The sequence below is a fragment of the Parasteatoda tepidariorum genome, chromosome X2, assembly GCF_043381705.1.
Source record: "Parasteatoda tepidariorum isolate YZ-2023 chromosome X2, CAS_Ptep_4.0, whole genome shotgun sequence".
Taxonomy (NCBI): Eukaryota; Metazoa; Arthropoda; class Arachnida; order Araneae; family Theridiidae; genus Parasteatoda; species Parasteatoda tepidariorum.
Genome location: NC_092215.1, coordinates 56,952,893 through 56,977,146, shown reverse-complemented (window position 1 = coordinate 56,977,146; position 24,254 = coordinate 56,952,893). Strand labels below are relative to the sequence as shown.

The following is a 24,254-nucleotide window of genomic DNA, read 5'->3' as shown; positions in this document are numbered from 1 at the left end:
AAAGAATTAAAGCTGTTCCGATATTTTTATTTTTTTATACTAGATATGATTTTTATTCTGATACAAACTTTTAATTACATTTAGATCCATTGTTTACTTACTATTTCGATTGCCTTTAGTAAACTGTTTAACGTAAAATTCTAACAAAAAAGAAATTTTTTTAAAAAAATACTTTTCTAATATCAGTATAATTAAGGAAAGAACATGCATTAGTATTTCAATATAGCTAAACAGTAAATAAGATGGCTAAATTTTTTAATAAAGAATATGCTGCTCAAATAATTATTTTCAACTTTTGTAGCAGTTCTTATTAGTTTTCATTATTTAGTTTTATTAGTTTTCATGCTTTATTTTCCGCTTATGTATATGCAACAAAAACAAAATTCATAACTCAAAAACAAATTCACAGTTCACATATTTAGCTCCAGGACTGCAAATGTATCTTTCGAACATAAAATCGAATTTGAGATTTTTAAGGATAAAACGATGAAAAAAACTTCTTAACATTTTCAAAATAAAAATGTTTTTTATTGATTAATACTTTCACAATTATCTTTATTTACTTTATTTATAAATTCGGGGTCCAATCGAAAGAAAGTTAGTCATTTAGGGTTCCATAGCCAAAAAAAATTGGGAACCTCTTCAATAAAGAATTAAAATTTCAAAATTGAGTCGGGAACTAGAAAGGTAAAAAGTTTGAATGAGAGAGGGCGCTGTTGTCGTCTTGTGCCTTAGCAACCAATGACAACTTGTACAGCGCTTCATTCACCCAACGTTTAGAGGTGTAGTAGTGATGTGTTTTTCCTTTCCGTCATGATTCCATGTGTTTTAGTACATTATTTATTTCTATAAAAATGTTTTGTGAATTGTGTACTATATAACTTTTTGTGCATCTCGAAACAATGATGGCTGAGGACATAGATATGCCTAAAAATACTACATTTAAAAAAGCTTTGATGAAGAGATATTGTAAGTTATTAATTAAGAGATTTTTTCCATTAATCAAAATTTTAATTTTATCAGTACCGTAATGTGTTCGCATTAAAAACTATACGATGGAATTTCAATTTAATTAATCAATACTCATAAGTAAATTATGTGTGTCTCGAAATATTAGTTATGTAATTATTTTTTTAAAATTTTTTTTTTTAGTTTTTATACTTCGTGTATTGTTGGTTTAACATCGTGTGTACACAATAACACGACTATTGAAATTATGCAAACCGGTTAATTTGATGTATATTATAGATAAAATTAGTGTTTTTTCCTAAAGAAATCTAAATTATTATGCAATGTGCCAAATCTTGTAATATAATGACAAATATAAACAGATTACTAAAATACCATTGTATACTTTATTTTCTAAGTGTTGGGCTAAGTATAGATGATTACAGTTATCAAAGTTACATGTAATCGAAATAACATTTGTAATCATGGTTACATGTAATCACTATTACGTATAATCGTATTTCATTATAACTTAGTTGTAACCCAACTTTCAATTACGATTAGAATTGTTAACTGCGATTATTTATAATCATTATTAAAACGCAGTCTTAATTATTTATAATCATGATTACATATAGTAATTATTTGTAATCATGATTACATTAGTAATTGATTATTTTTGGTCATTTACGCTTGGACAATGTTATGTTTATCAGCGTAACTTAACAATTTGTAGGGCTCAGTTTATGATTGTATATTATTCATTTATAATTCTATAAATTAATTACAGTTATCAATTATTCTGTAATCACGAATTTTTGTAGTCGAAAGTTTTTAATTGTTAATTATTTTCTTTATAATTCCATAAATTAATTATTTTATAAATTGATTATTCTATAAATAAGAGGTAACCAAAATGTAATTCTTAACAGTAATCAATTATTCTGTAATCAGTATTAATTCAAATGAAAATTGCAGTTTAGTTAAGGTTAGATATAATAATTTATAATTATTGATAATTTTTCATTATTTTATAGATTAAATATTCAATATAATTTTACTATCACTTACCTTCTTTATAATTTTACTATCAAATTATTCTATAAATCAATGGCAAACAAAATGCAATAAATCACAGTAATAAATTATTCTGTAATCAAGAATATATGTATGTCATAGTGATTATTTGTAATCAAACTTAAAATTGTAATCAAGGTTAAATGTTGTGATCAATACTTATAATCAAAAGTTATAACTCCAGTTATTTTTATTACTTATACTTTATTATTTATATAAATTAATTATTTTATTACTCAATGATGGATAAAATGTAGTAGATTAGACAGAGTTATCAATTATTCTGTTTTCAAAATGATATGTAGTCAGGATTATTTGTAATAAAAATGACAATTACAATGTAATCATAATTATCTCATTAAATATAATTGTTTGTTATTGATCACTTAAAATTGAATACATTTTTCCAACTTAACTACAGATATTAATAAACTTTATTATAGGAAAAATTTGATGCTACAGACACATGAAAAATCCATTAACTAATAAAATTAAAGAAATGGATATTTCAAAAATATTTTTATAAAAAATGTTTTAAATAAATTATTGAATGATTTATTTATGTAGTGCCAATTAAATGTCATTGATAAGAGAGTTGAGGGAAGTATGTTTGTTGTGGATTCATTGGGTAACCTATTTTTTAAGTGATATCTAGGTCAGGAAGTTAATCTAGGTTACTCTGCTGTCGTGATTTTTACAGCTTGACGTCATTTTTGAGTGAATCTTACCCCTTCTAAACAATTACATTTATTCTCAATTTTGTTTTATACAATATTTCATAAATATCTAATAAAAAAAAAAAGTTCTGTTTTATTAAGTGTGAAAGTGTTCATGTTTATAAAATACCTTAGCTGTATGGACTTGACTTAAATAGAATGTCGTTTTTTTATTATTATTTTTTTATTTTATTCATTCGTTAGTGAAAATTCTACTCAGAATTTTTTCAATATAATTGCGATTGTACTCAAGTAAAAACTTCAGTTTAAAATAAGGATTCATTTCATAAAATGCCAAATAATAACGCTATCTTCCCCGCTTTTTCTAAGGAATAATTTATAAAGGGTCCATTTTTATTATGATAAAAATTTTGATGGGTACGTTTTTTAAGAAAAAAATATTGGTGAGTCCGTTTTTAAGATAAAGTATTTAGTAAAGGGGCTGTTTTTACAATAAAATAATTTATGAGAGCCCCATATGCTTCAAAATGTTAACATCCTTTTTCTTTTTGAAGATTGAAAAGAATTTAGTTATGCCGTATCATAAGGCTACAGCCAGTTCTTTTTCCTTTTGAAGTTTGAAAAGAATTTAGTTATGCTGTATCAAAAGGCTTCAGTCAGTCCTTTTTCTTTTTGCAGATTGAAAAGAATTTAGTTATGCCGTATCATAAGGCTTCAGCCAGTTCTTTTTCCTTTTGAAGTTGGAAAAGAATTTAGTTATGCTGTATCATAAGGCTTCAGTCAGTCCTTTTTCTTTTTGCAGATTGAAAAGAATTTAGTTATGAAGTATCATAAGGCTGCAACCAGTTCTTTTACGGTAAATGTGAAGCCTATTGCAATCGCAACCAAAATTTAATTGCTAAACTTTTTTTTTTTTATTTCAAAAATGTATGCATTTACTTGGCCTTAAGACTAATTGATAATGTCTTTATTATCCTTAAGAATAATTTAGTTATTATTAATTGATATGAATACTGGATTCATTGTAGTGCCCCAAAAGAATTTTTTTTTGCAGTAATTCTTTTTTTTTTTTTTTTTTTAAATAAGAAAATAAAAGCACAATATTAAGTGAGCATTCTGATGCATTATATTATTATGCATTGTAGTAAAACTGTTTCCAATTAACTCTCTTTTCTGATAAACCTAAAACTAGTTATTTTTAATTGACTGATTGAAGTATGTTCTGCTTTAATTGATTTTCCTTTCTGTTTTTAACTCGATTGAAAATAATACTCTTATCAGTTACTAAATTTTTCTGTAAAATTCTTTTTGCGAAAATTAAAATCACTACAAAACTAGAACGTTTTTTTCTTTTTTCTTCAAAATTTATTTTGGAGAATAAAATCTCATTTTTTTTCTTCAAATCTTTTTTGAATTGCAAAAAATTATAAATGTTTAAAACGCGAAACTTTCGTCTCGTTTTTGGATTGTAAAAGAATTTATTGAATGTTAAGAATTTAAAATGTTAAACTTTTATCCCATTTTTGGATCATAAAAAATATTAAATATTTCTTAGTAGAGTGCTTCATTTCCAATTTTGAAACATGATTAAAATACCCTTTTTTTTCTGCTCCCCCCCCCATGCTAACTAAATTATAAAAATATCTACTAGCAATCTATTTTTTTTAACTAAGCAATTTTTCATTTTGTTTTCTGTGCTAATTATGTCAAGAAATATCGTTGAATAAATATTGTTGAAAGCAATAAAAATGTTACAAAAAATTAAAATTTGCTTAATTTTTTTAATTATTTCAGTAACGTTTCTTTGCTATCAAATAATTAAAAAATCACAAAATATCGAAATAAAATGCATTTTGTTTAACTCTTAACAATGTTTCATATTTTGTTTTTGAATTTCGAGAACTTTTTGTTTTAATCTCCTTAAATGTTTCTCAACAAATAAATATATTAGGATTGAAATGGTTTAAGTTACAAAACTGTAAAGATTGTTGCTCTAAAAATTTATAAATATAAGAATATTTAATGCTAGACAAATTATTTTCTGCAGCAAATTTAGTTAAATATTTTTTTTTTTGTTGATTCATTCTTAAAAACAGGATCCTGGTTGGAAAAAAAAACGATTGAACGCTAATTTAGATTTACAAAATAAAATAATCAGTAAATTTTTCATAAATTTAGAAAGAAAAAAGAAGGCCAATTCAGATCCGTTTTAATTTCTTATGTTCATTTGTTTCTATGCTTATGTAAAAATCGTAATTAAATATTTTTAAGGCAACTGTATGTAGGAGAATTTTTGAAGGAAAAATAAATCCTGCTGTAGTGTATTATGAAACAAGCAGTCAAAAGAGAGAGTCGTAACCTTCGTCGGGTCATTGGCTCACTAGCTCAAGGCCACATGCACACGTGCCTCTTCGCTGATTGGTTTAGAGACGCTTGCGGTAAATCTCCTTCCTTTGGTCACAATAAATAATATTATGTTTTAATTTCCTTCTTGAATAATGAAAATGAAATAAGGTGAAAGTTTTTTTAAACATATATTTGGTAATTATTTTTACCAGCAGTCTTGCCACCAATTAATTATCTAACCATTAGTGATTGCGGAAACCATTACTGATTAAAAAAACTTCTTAATTCAAGTCTTGTATTGATACAACAGTGCGTATTAATAGTGATGGGTTTTATCGGATTTTTTTTTATTTTTATCGTCATATATCGTCAAAACATATCAATTTATTATCTTACGTTTTTTTCCTTATTTTACTTATTTACGTTGTTTTTAGACTGCATGGTCAATGTACGATAGTGTGTACAGTTAGTAGTAATGGATAAAATCGGAATTTTAATATCGCGATATATCGTCTTAAAATATCGATATTTACGATATATCGCGTTTTTTAGATTCCACTTATTTACATAATTTTAGGATGCATGGTAAAAAGTGCTAAATAGTTCCAAAATTTTTTAATTAAATTATTTTTCAATTATTCTAATTTTTTACTATTTTTTTGATTTGTATAGTTAGTTATAGTTGGCATTATCGGCAATATAAATTTACAATATAATTTTACTATCGTGGTACATCGTCAGAAAATATTAATACTTCATAGCATGCCATGTTTTTTATTTTTTTTCTTCCCGATTTCGCTAATTTACAGTATCGTTAGTCTGCATTATGAGTATTGCTTTGTGATATCGGGATCTAAATATCGCAATATTTCATCAGAAAAAGTCGATATATTATGGTACATTGCGATAGTTTTCATTTTACTAATTTGCATTATTTTTGATTTGTATAATGAGTAGTGATGAGCGATATAGGAATTTTAATGTCGCGATATAGCGCTTTTTACTTTCACGTCAGTAAGTAACAATACTTCAACTATCGAGCTTTTTTCGATTTCACTGATTTGCATTATTTTTAGCCTGTATGGTCAGGTATACTGGATAATATTAAAAGTTTAATATCGCGTCATTTTCTTAGGTATAATATCAGTATTTTGTGATATATCGCGTTATTTTTTGGGATTTTTTTAATTTTAGTTATTTTTATTTTGGGCAGTATTTTCGTTACGCAATTACGAAAACATTGAAGCATTTTTATTATTCATAACTTTCAAAAATCGATAAGGAATTATAAAACTTAGACAATAGATGTTAAATGACTTATTGCTATAGTTGATAATTATCGTTGATAACACTGAATCGTTGTTAGTCGAATATTGTTGTTACACGAATTTTATCGTATACGATAAATATTGTTGGCCATAATGATTTTGATATTATCATATACGATAATTATTATCATATACGATAATTATTATCATATACGATAATTATTATCATATCGATATTATAATATACGATACTCGATATTATCATATACGCGTTAGCGTTGTTGGTTATTTATCTTATACTTGATAATTACCGCAAGACGGTATTCATAATTCACGGAAATTTCTTTTCAAGTATCATTATTTTAAAAGATCGATATTTAGCGATGTTTTATCCTTTTTTGTTGCTTTAGACATAGTATCCTTTCCGTTGCTTCAGACTTGTCACCTTGACTATGTAATGCCGTTTCAGTTTGCGCAACGTAAACTACTGCTTCCGGCTCTTGAGCCATTAAACTCAGACCAATCGGTTGCGTCATTTTTGCTTATTTCTCCTTCTATTTTTTTCAAATATATTTGCGTAAGTCTTTCTTATTTTCTCTTTCCTTTTTGGTCAGATCTATTTGTATAATTTTTTTTATGTCATTCATTTAGGAATTTACTTTTTCTCACTCGTTGTTATTTCGCGTGTTTTTTATTTTCTTTTTGATTATTCATCTTAGAATTTCTCATCTTTTATCCAATTTATGGAATAAAAAAATTATTGAAATAATTTTTTTTATTCTGAATTTTTAAAATTGTTTATTTTAGTAAAACATTTGACAGAGTAAAGTTTTTATATCTCTTGTTTCTTTTGCTGTCAATACAACTTTTTCAAAAAACTATTTTATGTGATTTTTTTCGATTAACTCACATTTTCAAGTTGCGAAAAGAAAAATGGATGGAAAATTCAATGTTTTTATTTCGGGACATTTAGTATTAATGACTAATTTAATTTTTATTTATGTTTGTTGAATTCACATATTAGATACTATTTTTTTAAAAACTGCTTTGAATTAAAACTTAATATACTAACTATTAATAATTAATGGCGTTGGATTTTTATCAATTCCTTTACTTATTTACAAATAAATAAATAAATAAATAAAAATAATTACCAACAGCTAGTTTTGCTTAATAATTTCGCTTTGCCCATTTTAAATTATTTAAGTAACTTTGAAATTGCGGATATCTAATAACTTCTGCAGAAAAGAATAATAGTAATAGTTTAATTGACTGAATGTGTTAGTTTGAGTTTAGTTGGTTTTTGGTTATGCTATTTTGGGAATTGTATTTGGGAACTGATTTTGTAAATTATTTAGGGCTTTATTTATATAGTTAGTTAGTGATAATTTAAAGCATGAAAAAAAAAAACATTTATTCGGTTTAAATTGTTTTTCAGTTTTGTATTTTTTACTAGATGTGTGGTAATAAGAACTATAATTTCTAGAGCTAGAATTTCCGGTAAACCGTTACCATATGAACGAAAAATTACGAAATGATTGGTTTTAATATCGTATATTTGGGTTTTATTAACAAGAATTAGGTTTTTTTTTCCTTTTCACCAGAAATGTCATTACCGTGCCGGTAATTTTCCCATAATTTTTTAACATAAGTATGGATTGTTATTTGTTATTAATATTTATTTTTCATTTCACATTTTTCAAAATATTTGTAGTTGCGTTGTTATTTCAAAATGGAAAAAAAAAAGTTTGTGCATTCATAATAGTTAATACTAGATAAATACACCTCACAAAATGTAATCTAAATTTGAGCATTCGTCATTACAGCATGATTAATAAAATCCCTGATCATTGCATATTAATTCAAAAGTGTTTGGATGCTTTTCCGAGCACCTGACAGAAACTTAAATTTCTGTCAGAATAATTAAAAGTACATTAGCTATTAAAACAAGTTAAATGCATTTCAATTTTAAATATGGAACTAATTTAGCTAAATTTTATTACAATTGTAGCTAAATTTCAGTTTAGTTTGTTGCTTGGAAAAACACTCATTTAGGGGCCGTTCAAAAAGNGTGTACGTACTTTTTGAACGGCCCCTTTAAAGCTTGATACTAGGGCAATGAAACAGGTTTCTTGTGTACCTTAGTAGGAAGCGAGTTATATTAGCTTGTATCATTGATTTAATGTAAGAAATATGTGTGTATCATTGATTTAATGTACGAAATATGTGTGAAGTCTTCCATGACCTAACATTTTAAGTTATCACTTAAAATTAAATCATTTTTTATGTAAGTACATTTTTTAAGTTAAAAGTTATCCCTGAAAATTAAGTCATTTTTTAAAATTATGAACTATTTTTTGAAGTAAGTACGTTAAAAGTTATCCCTGAAAATTAAATCATTTTTTGAAATTATGAATCATTTTCTGACGTAAGTACGTTAAAAGTTATCCTTGAAAATTAAGTCATTTGAGATAAATAAATAATTTTATACATCAAACCTTTTTCGTCTTTTTATTTAAATGGATGATTTTTTTTAATTCAGTAAGAACCGATCATCACAACCGTAGCGGTTGAAAGAATCACGTTCACATCCTCGTTTGATTTTGTTATTTTAAGCGTAGTTGAGAAAATGAGATTGTGACCTAGTAACCCACTCTTTCCCTTTTTCTTAGTTGGAAAAAATAGAGCAACTCTTAATTACGATTACAATATTTTAGTATTTCATTTATGCGTAGTTTTCAGATAAAATACACACAATTTATCATTTGTGATATGTCAGTTTATTCTCTAAGTCCTTGTAAATTATTATCATTTTTAGGTAACACTTACTGTTATTATCAATGTCACTTAAGAATGTTTAATCATCATAAAAAAAGATTGCAATTTTTTTTTCTTATTAGAATCCTATTTTAATTTAACTTAATCGAATTTCTCTAATTTTCGTAATAGTTTAATTTTTGAGTAAAAATATCAAATATTGAAAGTTTTTAAATTTATTAAATCTTTTTTTTTTTTTTTNTTTTTTTTTTTTTAAAGCTATTCCGAAAAACATAATTTATTTGGACATAAGTACATATTCGTCTAATAAGTCTGCAATAATTTCCATTTTATCGATTTTTAGGTAGTATTCAATTATTAACGTTAAAATTTTAGGTAACGTTAAATTCTTTTCAATATCATTTAGGTTGAAGGATGAAAGAAGATTTCATTATTTCATTAAAAAAGTTGCTTTTTTTATTATTATAAAAATTTATATTTATTCATTTTAATTGGATTTCTTTGATTTGTTTTTGATGCTTTAAATTTTTATCAAAAATTTCAAATGAAATTTTTATTAATTTTCAATGTATACATTTCAAGGTGTCAGATTGTTTTAATTCGATTCTTTAAATATGATTCTTGTATTGAAAAATCGGATTGTTTTAATAGCTCTTTATTTTCTAGTAAATATTTTTTTATTTTTTTCGTGACTTTTTATTTCTAAAGTTTCTAAGTTGACAAATTAGGTTATTTTTTGTTCGATCCTTTAATTCGAAGCTATATTTCAGGTATATTCGTTATAAAGCAAACAACATATCATCAGAAATATGATACGCTTAGGAAAATTTGATTATTTAACGGATCATTCACAAATTACTTTTGTCGTAAAAACGGAATTCTTTCTTCAAAAAGCGATGAAGATTGCATTAATATTCAATTTGAAAGCTTCTTTTTACGTTTCATCATAAATACGTAAAAAAGGACTTGTACAGGACTAGCAGGACTTTTCACGAAGAATCACGGAAAAAAGCGTCTGAAAAAAAAAAGACACCTGAATAAAAAATAGCATCGGGGAAAAAAACGCATGAAAAAAAAGCACTCAGTAAAGAGTTCATGTAATTTCACAAAAAAAGGAAGAAAAAAAAGAGGATTATTATGTTTTGATGTAAAAAGTATTTAAAAAAATTAACGACTGTTAGTTACCCGATTAGTAGTTTTAACATTATCTTACTGTAAAATATTTAAACTATTGCTAGTTTTAAAAAGAACAACTCTTAATCAAAAATGGAACTGATTTTAACCTAGAAATGCAGTTTAACTTAAATAATCTTAAAACTTTCTTTTTTTAAATTAATATTAAGGTCAAATAAGTATAATTAGCGAGTAAACTCGAAAAATAAATTGCTTCAATGACGAATATTTTAAATATTTTTTTTTCAAGTCTAATTTGATTTTATATTCTATAAAATTTGCAAATAATTATTAAATGTCTCAGCTGAGTAGCAATAATAGCATTTCATAAACACAGCAAAAGAAATAAAATTCCACGGGTAATTGTTATTACTAAAATAAGTAAAAACATTAGTTTCTTGTAAATTTTCCATTGTACTAACATTAATTGAATTTTTTTATGAAAGCATGGGAAAAATTATAAATAAATTCTTTTCTTAAACAAAATTAATCTATTTTGGTAATGATATTTCCTAAGAAGTGATTTCCCATAAAGTCTTTACAGACCACTGTTAAAGCTCATTTTATTTCTTGTAAGTACTATTTTAACTTAGGGACTACGAAAATTTGCTTATAAATACCTACGGATAAACATTAGCACCCCTGAATCGGTGATTTATGCGTTACTAAATGTTCAAGAAATGAAATTATGCAATGAAACCTAGATAAATAAAAGTGACCCTATTACCTATCTGCACTTGGCCGAAAGACCTTTTTCCGCTCCATTTATCTCTCTCTAAGTTAGAAGATTTTTTTTTTATGTTATTCCATGGGTGGATCATATTTATTCCATTAACTTAAATGTAATTAAATTCAGATGCAAAAATAGTATCATTTTATATTGATAACTTTATTCTTTAATATAAAATTGATTTTTGCAACTATATTTCCTCCCCTGTAAAATATGTAAGACCGACGTCAAGTTCGATTTACGGAATTTAATATTACATCGCGCCAAGTGTTATCAAAGTTATAATGCTACACATAAAAATTATAATTTATTTAACGATAGAAAAATTTGAACATTTTATATTATACTTTCCTCTTTAATCTAAATTTGATTTTTACAACTATATTTCCTCCGTTGTAAAATATTAAAGTTCAATTTCGTTAAGTTCAATTTATAGAATTTAATTTTGCATCGCGCTAAGCGTTAGCATTAAAGTTATAATGCAAAACATGCGAATTATAATTCCTTCAACAACGCAAAAATAGCATCAAATTCATTAAATACTCTCCTCTCGGAAACTTTTTAATGTAAAATAAATTTTTATAATTATTTTTCTCCTTTCTTGATTATTTGAACTAATGTCAGGTGTGAATTTTGCCTCGCACCAAGTTTAAGTATGCAAGTTAGAATGCAAAACTTCCGATGTAAAATTCATTTAACGATACAATGATAATGATTATCTCATATATTATTCATTTTGAATTAAAAAACGAATATTTTTTAATATTTAAATCAATATCAAGTTATGGAATTTGATTTTATATCGCGCTAAGTATTATCAACGTTATAGTACAAAACAGCCGAATTAAAAAAAATTTTATCTTTTAAGTACAAAATATGTAAATTAAAATTTAGATTTATTCGACGTACCGCACAGATCATTGGGATCATTAGCGTACAAACTATTCGGCTTCCTCTCATGTTAACGATTAGTCATTTGTAAGCAAACCTAATATTGTTCAAATTTTCTGCATCCTTAATTGGCACCAAGTAGAACCATATTATCGTGCAATTTTTTCCGTCTGAAGCTTGATCATTAATTAAAATGATAAACAGTTCAATTTAACAAAGTATTAAAGTTGCTGCAAATTCCCACGGTAATGTAATTTAAAATACCCTTGCTATGATTCAACATTGAACTGTTTTTTTTTAAGGAATAAATAAATTAACGAAATTTGATTGAATGTTTCTGAAAATTTAATTGACTGTGATTTAACGAGACACCGTAATTTAACTTATAGAAATATTTTTTTTTTAAACCTCGTATAAAAATCAATATTTTGTAGCAAAAATATTTAGATAAATAATTATGTTTATATACTTGTCATATTTACATTTTTAAAAATAATTATGTTTTTGCTAATATTACTCTTAATTTTTTTAATTAAAGAGTTCATCTTAGATAATCAATAGAATATTAGATTTATTTTGAATGTTTATGAAAAAAATAGTAAATAAAATCACGAAATTTGTTGGAATTTTTCAGAAAATTTAAGCGGTACCGAAATTCAAAGTACGGAAATATTTTATAACTTCGTTTGAAAATCTCTATTTTGTAAAACATTATTTGCCTATACAAACAAGATCTCGTTAGTTTGTTATTATCATTTTTAAAATAAATAAATTTTTGTATTAATTATAGATTTTGAAGTGTATATGCGTTTGAGAATTCCGCATTGTTATGCTAAAATAGACTTTTTAGTTGAAGTTTTTATTTTTTTAAGCATTTCTAGAAGCATTTTCACCTATAAATATCAAATGTTAAATGTTACTTATGGTAGATGATATAAATCTATGTTATATTGTTTTTCTGAAAAATGAAGTCCTTTACAGGGACTCAGAACCTTAAAATATTCTTTTTTGATACTGAAATGACATTTTTTTTCTTTTATGAATCTTATAAATTGCTTGGCTTAATTTTAAAATTTATGCTAATTTAAAGAAATTTCTGGGGATAAATCCTGCAAAATTGTTTTAAAATACGCAACAATGAAGGAATTATGAATACCTCCCGTCTCAAATACTGACAGAAAGTATTTAAACTCCTTGGTAAGATTATAAATTAACGCAATAATCAGTTTTGTTAAGTTAGAAAAAAAAATCATTTTTGATGCTTTTTTTTGCAAAAAATATTTTAAATCATTCCATAAAGAATTTCAAGAAAATAATAAAAGAGTTTTTTAAAAAAAATGAGACACGAGGAGCAGAATAAGAATAGAAAACGGGAAAAAAATAGTTTTTATTGTTATTATTATTATTTGGATAGGGATAAAAATCTAATTTTTGTGCTTAATGACCCTTATGTCTGCAATGCTAACGGAATCTTTTTAAATCATAATGCCCTTTTTTGCATGTTTTATATAAACCATTCAATTAAATTAAAAAAAAGAAAGAAAGAAAATGAGGCGCGAGGAGCATAACATACGGAAAAAAAAATCATCATTTAGAGGCCCTTAAATCACAACCGTTTGTAATAATTATTTCTACAAAACAATCCTTAACATTCTATTATATCATTCTATCAAACTTAGAAGAAAATTTCAATCTTAAAACTGCTCAACACAACAAAATGGCAAGTTAACTTTACTTTTTAGACAAAATTATTTTCTTAACATACATAAAAATATTATTTAGTCAAAAATAATTTTTATATAGATCCTTGAAAAATTAATAAGAAGGTTATTAATTGTATTCAAAGTCTCAATTGTTTCGAATTTCTTGTATTATTAAAGCAAATGAAAGTATTATTACTCATATGCATTATTTATCGTAAGTTATTATTAACGTTTCCGCTTCCTTGTTTTGAGCTTTCAAAATGGCTCATTAAACCTTCTTTTTTAGTTCACTGCCAGGATTCTCCAAAAATGCTCCCTTTCTTTTTTATTTTCTGGCCTTGCATCCTAGTTTGTAGGAAGAAAAAAGTAGGCCAAACAATCCCATCGCTGGGCCTCATCCTGTATCCTGCATCATTCACAACAAAGATTTCTAAATATTTATTTTTTTTTAACACTTTTATCACAAAATACGGTGCATAATAATAAAAAGCATTTGTATTAATAGAAAAAGCAAAAAATTTCATTGATGAGATTATTAGTAATCCATAAAAATTCTTTAAATTTATTTAAAAAGAAAATAACTTATAGAAATGTGTGTTAATAAAAATAAAAACTAACTTGACATACTTAGCGCATAACACACACAGTAACAGAGCTGTGGAATAGAAAAAAAATTCCGACTTAATCTCGTTTAAAATGTTCGTCAAAACCTAGGAATTTATTAATATTAATTACTAAGTAAATGGTAAACTCAAATTATTAATTTTTAATTATGTATTTTAATTATACATTTTAAATATAATTCAAGCGTTATTCGAATTTTGTATTTCAAATTATATGTATGTATTATGTACGATTAGAATTATAAGTGTTTCGTGTGAAACTGCATTTTATATTATTTTGTAATTAAATAATTTGATAAGATAATTAATTTTGAAAATTAATTCAATGAGTAATAAATTAATTATACTTGGTGACTTTATAATTCAAATAATTGTCATAATATTATTCAATAAGCTATATTTGTGTTCATATAATTAAAAATTCGTACATATTTATTTAAATAAGTTTCATAAGATCAAAGATTTTTTTTAAATTATTAAATTTAACTTTTAGTTAACCTTATTTGGAGTCTAGTAAATTTGTGCCTGTCCGTCTCTTTTTAGATCTATAAAAAATTATGTTTTTCTTTATTCATTCAAGATAAAGTAAAATATATAATTTACATGAGTTATGTAAAGTTAAAATGTATTTAAAAAACTTCTGAAAATTTCATCGCATTTTGACAAATCAGTCATCAATGTTTCAAAAATTATTTTTCCGAATTTAAATATTTTTCTTTTTCCATTAATATTGCAATAAAAGAATACTGCAATTTTTTTTCTTAATGTTTTAATATTTTCAGAAATCTTTAAAATGCAATCAATTACTTCTGGGTGATATCGGAATTTAATATCGCGATATTGTTTAAAAATATCGATACATCTCAATATTATTTAAATGAACTAATTTTGCATTATTTTTAACAATGGCAATTTTTTTTTTCTTTTTAAGGAAAATGTATAGAATTTAAAAAAATTCATTAATTATTTTAATTAAGTTATAAATAATAAAACCATCAGCTTTGCCGATTAAGTTTAACTCGTCACTAACAATAATATCGTTGTCGACCATGATATGGTAATATTCGATAATATAGATTTCGATACTTTTCATTAAAAATATTTTCTATAATCTTAACAATATTGTTGTAAATTATCATCTGCATTTATCAAATGCAAGATATTTACAATTTTTAAAATATCGTGATACTTAAAAAATAACGATGTTATTGATTTGAAATATCGAGATAGATGCAACTATATAATGTTAAATTAATTATATTTGTTCTGTGAAACTGCGTTCGCAATTCTATTCTAATTAATATTTTTTCCAAGTTACCAAATCATGTTAATTATTATAAGTCTTTTCATAATTCATATTTAAGGTAAGGATTATACTAACCAGTTATAGTATTATAATAGTAGTTAGTGATGGGACAATTTCGGATGAGCATTTTTCCTTATTGCGACTTAAAATATTTTCCGTGGGGGGTGGAGGCCCCTACCGGGGGGGGGGGCGTTTGGAAGATGTATAAAAGCAGAGATGCCAACTTGCTCCGGAGAGCAAATATATATTTTAAAGTGTTAATTTATCAATTGTGATTCTTGGTTTAATAAATTCAATTTAGTAGATTTTTATCCACCACTATTTCTGAATAGGCTTATATAATATAGGCTTATATTATTCATAGGCTTATATTGTACAGGCATATAGTATTCATAGGCTTTTATAATTCACCACTTTATAGTTCTTATGTCATGCTATAGCTTTTGAAAAGCAAGCAAAAATAGTCAAATATTTGAATATTTGCTTTGTAGTTATTTACCGTTACTATAATTATTTTGGCGTGTCCGGAGCAGTTGGCATCTCTGTAAAAGCTCCTATACAAAAGAAAAAAATTTCAAAAATAGTTATTTAACTCAGCATGAAGTACCAAGCATTAAGTAATTCAGCAATTTATTAAGAAGAATATTAAAAACCCATTTCATGGTGAAAGTAACATTTTGCTTGCTGTTTCTTCACAAAAAAAAAGCTTTTACACTAGGTTATATATTTTTTTCGCTTTGCAGAAGTCTAAACTATTTTTTTTTTTAAATTTTTACAAATTGTTTTTAAATTTTTTTCCAATTCCATATAAACATAATTTTGCATTAGTTCGTTAAAAGTTATTTTACTCACTATATAGAAATTCGCAGCAAATAATTCTCATTCTAATTAGGGTAACTCTCATAAAAAAATTTCCTTAAATAAGTTAAAATATAAATAAAAGTGTTCAATAAATAAAAGTGAATCAATGAATAAAATCCGATAAAATTATAAGTATCATATTGAAAATAATAAATATAAAAGTTTTTTTTTTTTAATTGTTAATGTATGTTTGTTAAAAAAAATTTAAGGAGCTCTTGGAAAAAGCTTCTCTTGCAAACTTGGTGGTGATTCAGAAAAGGCGGAGAAGGTTCTATCTACATAATAAAAAAATAATTAAAAATTTCATTGAGGGCTGTCCAAAAATGATAGAGGGGAAATAACAGCAATATTTTTACATTATTTGTTTTGTATATTTCCAGCTTTTTCTTCCAAATAAATACGCATCTTAATTATAATTAAGCTTATAAAATGTCAATAAAAACATTTAAAAATAAATTTTGTTTTATAAAGTGTGTTGTTTCTGAATCGTAATAATTTGTACACATAACATAGAGTTGCATTAAACTAGGGTATTGGGAAAAGGGGTTGGTTTTGGTGAAATGTGTGACAAAGGGTGACAAAGAAAGTAAAAAATAATCATAATTATTGTGACATTATTTATGAACCTTTATCAGAATTAACTTTTATTTTATAAACATGAAGTTTTTATAATTAAAAATCATTTATTTTTATGCCCAGACTCAATCTTTTACAACTTTTTGTTTTTATGTCAAGTATTTTACGATTTAATTAATTTACTATTGGTGGAAAACAAACCGCTGAAAAAGAATAATTTACGAATAAGACTTTCTTTTAACAAAAGAATTAGGCTTTTATTCCTCATAAGGTTATGTAGGATGCAGATATGAATGTGAAAATTCTGTGGGAAAATGTTTAAAAATTACTTATTAATTTACGAATTATACATAAATTTTAATTTAAACAAAAAACAAAACAAAAAAAAACGAAGATTTAGAATTGAATAATTTTGATAATTTTTTTTTTNCAAAAGAATTAGGCTTTTATTCCTCATAAGGTTATGTAGGATGCAGATATGAATGTGAAAATTCTGTGGGAAAATGTTTAAAAATTACTTATTAATTTACGAATTATACATAAATTTTAATTTAAACAAAAAACAAAACAAAAAAAAACGAAGATTTAGAATTGAATAATTTTGATATTTTTTTTTTTAAAAAAAAGGGGGGGGGGCTGGACATTTTATGTATCTTCGGATATAAAAATACGTGACTTTAATAGGTCATAATTCTACTGCTAATAGTTTTTGCTGAATTGAAATTCACGATTCGAAAGAAAAAAAAAGCTTCAATTTGAATGCAAAATAAGTGAGAAAATGATCTCCGCATCGAGATAAAAATGTTCCTAAAATATTTCTTTTAAAAACGTATGTTTTTTATCGACTTATTTTTGTGTAAAAGCGAGGGCAACGAGAAGTTTCTTCTGAAAGCCACAAGAAGAAGAGACTGCCAAACTAGTTATTATTATTTTATTTTCCTTTTTTGTAAAATTCAGAGATTTATTTGGCTTCCTTAAAAGGTTGCTTAAAAGCTACTTTTCGCTTTTTTTATAATTTTTTTTACCTAATTTATCGTTTTTGATTTACATAATGCAATTTCAAATCTAAGGTAATTACAAATATTAACAAAAAAATAAGTCTTGCAATTTTTAAAAACATTTTTATTAGCTAATACACTTAAAAGCTTTTATTATTTTTTTTTCTTTCTCCTTTTAGATATTTTGAATAACTTATTCTAAGAATGTTCGTGTTACATTTTTAAAAGTTCGAACAGTTTTATTTTTAGTAGTTCAAATCTGATATCGCTTTAACAAAACTAATTATACTACCATACTAAAATATTAAATAGAGATAGTTACTAAAATAGAGATAGTCTGTAGTCTATTTTAGTAATTCTGCATTCAGAAGATGTGAAATTTCGAGAATATAATAGGCAACATTTTTTGTATTAAATTTTAATTATTTTCAACGAAAATAATCCATGACAATCATTGAACATAAATTCTTTCTTATCGTATATAGATATAAATTTGATTTTGTATATATTAATTTATCGATGTAAGTAATCAAATTTATGAATACAAATATATTTGGATATAAATTTGAATTATGAGTGGGTTAATATAATATCATTCTAAGGTTTAGCTTTCGCCGCATTCTTACGCAAAATTGAAAGTACATACATACGTACAAGATTAATTCTTTCTAACAATAAGCTTATCAAAAATGTATTCATTTTGCATCGTTTAAAACGATGGTTTTTTTTTAATTTATTTTTTTTTAAATTTATTTTTGAAAAATTTATTGGCAGCTTTTGTTTAAATTGAATTAAAAAAGTTCTAAATAAGAATATTTTTTCTAAAAGAATTGATTAAAAAATATTTAAAGTATAATATAGAGCTTTTTTTCGTAAAGGTTTGCTAATTTATTAATTGATTTGAAAGTAAAAAAATATAAAACTTTTTTTTGGAAAATTGTTAACAAAGTTATAAAAACATATATTAGAAAATATTTTACTCTTTTTTTATTTATTTTTTTTTTTTTAAGGGATTAATTGGGAAGTTTTAAATTTTTTTTTATTTTACATTATACAAGGCCTGTTTTATGGAAGAAGGGGTTAAATAATCTTGATTAAGTTAAAAAAAAAAAAAAATTTTAATGTCAATAATGTTGATTTTAAAAACAGGTAATTACTAAAATCGAAAGTTTCACCCGACATTCACTTTCTTTGAATTCGTCACTTTCTTAAATTATTTATTTATTTATTTTTATGAAATGTAGCCCTTTTATCGAGTAGGAATTAAAATTACAAACATATAGAAAATTATTAAAAAAGAATTTTGAGAATATTTTATGTATTTTTTTTTTCAAATTGATTAGGTAGTTATAAAAATATTTTTATTTTATGTTACACAAAATATTTTTTTCTTTGGAGGGTGAAAATCGTGATATTTTTATTAACGAAACAGAAAAAAAATCATTAATGTTGATTTGAAAGAAACAGGTAATACATAAATAAAAGAAAATTGCTGCCATCGCAGTCACATTCGCAACGATATTTTTTTACGAAATGTAGCCCTGTTAGGAAATCGACTTTGGTATTCCGATTTCTTAAATATAAATGAGTAGGAATTAGAATGACGCAACCATCGATTGCGTCTCTTTTTCTTCTAGACGGACATTCACCTCTTGTTATTCTTCGTAGCGCCACCTACCAAAGGAAGAGAATTGCATTCAAGGTCTCGTCTATTTTCCTCATAAAATATCCTCCAAAGGTTATTATTTTTTTTCCTGCAATAAAATAAGCTCAACTAAATTAGTAATCCAAAAGAATGACCCAAAAGAAAGAAGAAAAAAAAATATTGGACTTACATTTAAGACTTTATCCAGCTATGACGGTTAATTTAAAATTGTTTTATGTTGACAATCATCATAGCCACACCACCTACGATTACTATTATGTAGATAAGCGTGATATAATTGATTACAATAATAAATTACTCTGTAGTCGAGATTAAAGTTTAATATAAGTAGTAAATTATAATAAAATATTTTATACTACACTGGCTATGATGGTTGTAAACAGTGGCCATCATAACCAACTGAAAATGACGAAAACTAACTGTTAAACTTCTATGCAAATCAGGATAATGTAATTGATTACAAATAATAAATAGCTTTGTAATCGTAATCGCAGTCACATTATAAATTATAATAAACTGTTTTATATGTCTCTGTCTTGGGAGTTATATTAAAAAAAATTGTTTATACTAAACAACAAAAATCATAAACATGTAAAAATCAAGAGAACTACCTACGATAAACTCTTATGTAGATCAGAGTAATAAATAACTAAAAAAAATTTTTTTTATCATAGCTAAACATTAGGTTCTTTTAAATTTTTTTAAAGCAAAACAAAAACCTTCAGAAATGAAGAAAAATCGAGTAAACCTCCTACTATTTAACCCTTTATCTAAAGTGAAACAGTAATGTAATTGATTTTAAGAATGAATCACTTTATAGTAAAAACTACTCGATTTCATAATTTAGTATTAGTTTTATAATTATAAATTTATTAAGGAAATAATTGTCGCTGATGATCACAATTAAAATTAATAATGATTGTTTGCAATCTAACGTGATCTAGCCATTGATTGCAATGATAAATTACTTCGTTTTGGATTTGCTTGTTATCGCAGCTTAATATTTCTAACTTCGATCACAAATGTAATAATAAATTATGTTTGCTTATAATAAAATTATAATTATTATTCTCTGCCTTTACGTTTACGAGTAATTGATTACAGATATTAAATACCTAATAATCAAGATTACTTGTTATGTAGTTCAATATTCACCGTCATTACGATTACAAATGTAGTAGTAAATTATGATTCTTTGTAATCATAATTTAAAATTATTATTGTTAATTATGATTGTTTGCAATTGATTGTATTTTGACAAATTCTGATTTAGAATAAGTTTTGTTTAATTTCGATTTGGAATGAGTACATTTTTTTCTTGATAGCTGTGAAATTAATTGTTTAATCTGTAAATGAATTCTCTCTAATTAAATTATTTTGTTGCAGTAGATAATACATGTGACAGTACAAGAGGAGATCCCAGAGAAGAAGAATTAATGGCTGAAGCCCTACTACAGGGTGAAGCTAAAACATTGCTACACAATATTCTTCAGCCTACCTACTCTATTTACGCCCCTCCAGGTAATTAGTCTTATTTATAAATCACTCAGTATTTTTTATTGCGTTAAAATGAAGGAGTCATTTTACCGGAATCCTTTAATTCCTAACATTTTTATAACGAACCCTTCAATATTTGGATTGCATTAAAATGAAGGAGTCATTTTACGGAAATCCGTTCATTCCTAACATTTTTTAACCAACCTTTCTCAAAAAAGAATTTTTTTTTTCTCGTTGAAACGGATCTTTCTCGAAATATTTTATCGCCGAAGATTTAAAAAATAAAATTAAAAAGCTATAATTAAAAACAAATATATTTCTTTAAAAGGTTTGCCACTATCAAACGTGTATACTGACTATCAATGAACTTGCAAAAAACAGCGAACTTTGTTTTAAAAGGGAAATTTAAAGATAAAAGATATACAAATGTCAGATAGGTTTGTTTTTAGTTTGTATTTGTTATCAGAATGTACTATGTCAATAAAAAAATTTTTTTTCCCTTTACGTGAAAATTTAAGGTTTGTGAAAGTACTCTGTCAAAATAGCTTCGAAACCAACAGTCGAATTTGAAATCTATGAACCATTTGAAACCCCCATTACTCATTATTGAGTGTTGTAACAAAATAAAAACACCGCTGAGAATCCGTTCTTCATTTATAAATAAACCTGACGACAAGGTAGGTTAACACCGATTGAAGACGTTCTGTGAAATAAGTTCGGAATGAAGATAAGTGCACTTTATATAATTAGCTTTTCTTTGCAAATATTTGATAGTTATAAACTCATAAAATTTGAATTTTTGTCTCATTTGATGATGATATGTCTTTTTGTTCTGGTGGGTCATTTCTGAGATTTCATTTTGCTCAAAAATGAGTATAAACTCTTTCAATTATGAGAATGTCACAATAATGAATGCATGAGTTTTGAAATTCGACTACATTTGTTTCGATACTTTTTCGCTTTATTTTGAGAAACCTTTTCAACAATGAAGTTCCCCCCCCCCCAATTTTTTAAAACACTCTCGAATTCCCTGCTTTGTTTCCTTTTGAAAGATAATTAAATAGTGCATTTTTTTTCAATATTCAAATTAAATAATGCAATTTCAAATTAAATAATGCATTTGTTTCACTATTTTTAATATTTTATATTTCATAACCGTCGTTGAATAGACGACCCAGTTCTGAGTCTGAGTTCGTAAAAGTAGCCTTGTTATTTTGAACCCAATCCTGAAGATGAAGTAATTCCGGGATCAAGCATTAAGATAAAAAAAAAAGCTTTCTGTTTGATGGAACTAACACGTATTCGCTTTACATGGCGAAGAAAACCACTTAAACCTTCCACGGTTAGCCCGACATCAAGGGATTTTTAGCCTATGATCCGCCCACCACTGAGAATAATTTTGTCATTATTGTGATCAGTGCGAACCAGGAGCAGAATTCGTATCAACCGACCTACGCTGGGTTTCGAACTTGATCGCCTCATTGAGAGGCGAGTGCTCTATCCTCTGAGCCACCGCGACTCAGTTTCAATCTATCTTTTTATTTTATTTTATAACCGTCGTTGAACAGCCGACCCAAATTAATGGGTTTACGACTACTAATGTTCAACTCCGTAGCCTTGTAATTTTGAACTAATCCAGAAGACAAGGAAACTCCTGGATCAGTACCCCCAGAGGTATTGATTTGTTATGGGAACATGGAGGACTTTGAGACTCGACAGATTTAACGTGCATCAGTCACCATTTACTACACGGGGAGTCTTCGGCCGGCGAGGATCGAACCCACGACCTCTTGTACTTGGCCCAGCGCCCTACCGACCAGGCTATCCCGGCCCAGTTTCAATCTATCAATATCTTTCACGATAAACGTTTTGTTACTTCAGAAATTAAAGTGAAAAAAACCAAGTTCACGTATTGACTGCAATGGGAATTTCGCCATTTTCTTTCGTCATATGAAGTATTACACAAACATTTATTTACACTGTCTTAGTAAAGATTTCAAACATTTTGTTAGAAATATATGCATAGAAATAAGCACATTCCTAGTTATTAAAATAAATAATCTTCTAATATAGCGTTCTTCTAGAAGCGTTACAATTTTTAATTGCATTGTTATATAAATTTCCTAAGTTATTTTGAGAAAACGAGTTGTGAAGAGAACCACATTTTTTACCTTTTCTTTTATTAAGCTATCGGGGTCTTATTTTCCAGATCGAATATTTTGAAGATAAGAAACCGATCAAAAAAAGAATAATATCGTTTTTGTGCCTGATTACATATTAATTCATCGATATCTCCGCCTCATTCACATAATTGCTTTGGACCATTAAATAAATAAAAAATACTCTGAACAAACCAAAGTGCAAATCTACTCTTATTCTAATGATGCGTAATACTTTCAGGCTTTTATGATTTAATGGGAAAGGCTTTTATGAAATTTATTATAATTCTATCTATAATTTCGAGAATGCACCATAAAAGACTTAAATCTAATCTAGATCTTAATTTTGCATATTTAAAACTCGTAAGAAACTCTCTAAAAGCTATTAATAATTTTCTGCATCTAAATTTAACTTAGAAATCGGGTTCTTTCTGTCAGATAGATTCCTGTTTCTGAGAAGGAAAAAAAAAGGGTGAGAAAGAAGTTATGTGTTTTAGGGTAAGGGGCAGAATGAATTAAGTGATCGATACCGTTTTCCAAACTATAAAATTCGTGAAGAGACTTTCTTTTTAAAAGGATCCGTTTTTAATATAAAATAATTTGTTAAAAATTGTTCTTTCATTATATTGCTCCATTTATTTTATTTGGGTTTTCAAAAAGTCTCTTTACATACTGATAAGTGCGTATTTTCTTAATTTAATAATCAGCAGTATATTAACGCAGCGTTTACGAAATTCAAATAAGAGCAATTTTAAGATGTATTTATTGGTTTATTCCATAAAGGTAAAACTATGCATAAATTTACTATTAAATAAAAATAATTCATATTTAGATAAAGGTACTTAATTAAAAATTCTACAACGCTGAAATTTTATAATGAAATTAAATTGATTACTTGAAATCTGTGTTCTTGGTGAAATTAGAACTAGCCTTTTTATCATCTAGTTTTTGAATCGCAACTTTTTACTAAAGCATGT

At 25.7% G+C, this 24,254-nt stretch overlaps 1 protein-coding gene across 3 annotated transcripts in view; it reads left to right on the top strand.

The window, feature by feature from the left end:
- Window positions 1-24,254, top strand: part of LOC107453372 (ecdysone-induced protein 74EF) — a 386,074-nt gene that overhangs the window by 315,937 nt on the left and 45,883 nt on the right. The window contains exons 1-2 of one of the 3 annotated variants that reach the window (XM_016070187.3): window positions 762-969; window positions 21,011-21,142. In XM_016070187.3, the coding sequence (XP_015925673.1) occupies window positions 903-969; window positions 21,011-21,142 (199 nt within the window). In that variant the 5' untranslated portion in view covers window positions 762-902. Of the gene's footprint in view, window positions 1-761; window positions 970-21,007; window positions 21,143-24,254 lie in introns of those variants that run through there. The other 2 variants (XM_016070186.3, XM_071188231.1) reach the window with 2 other exon arrangements.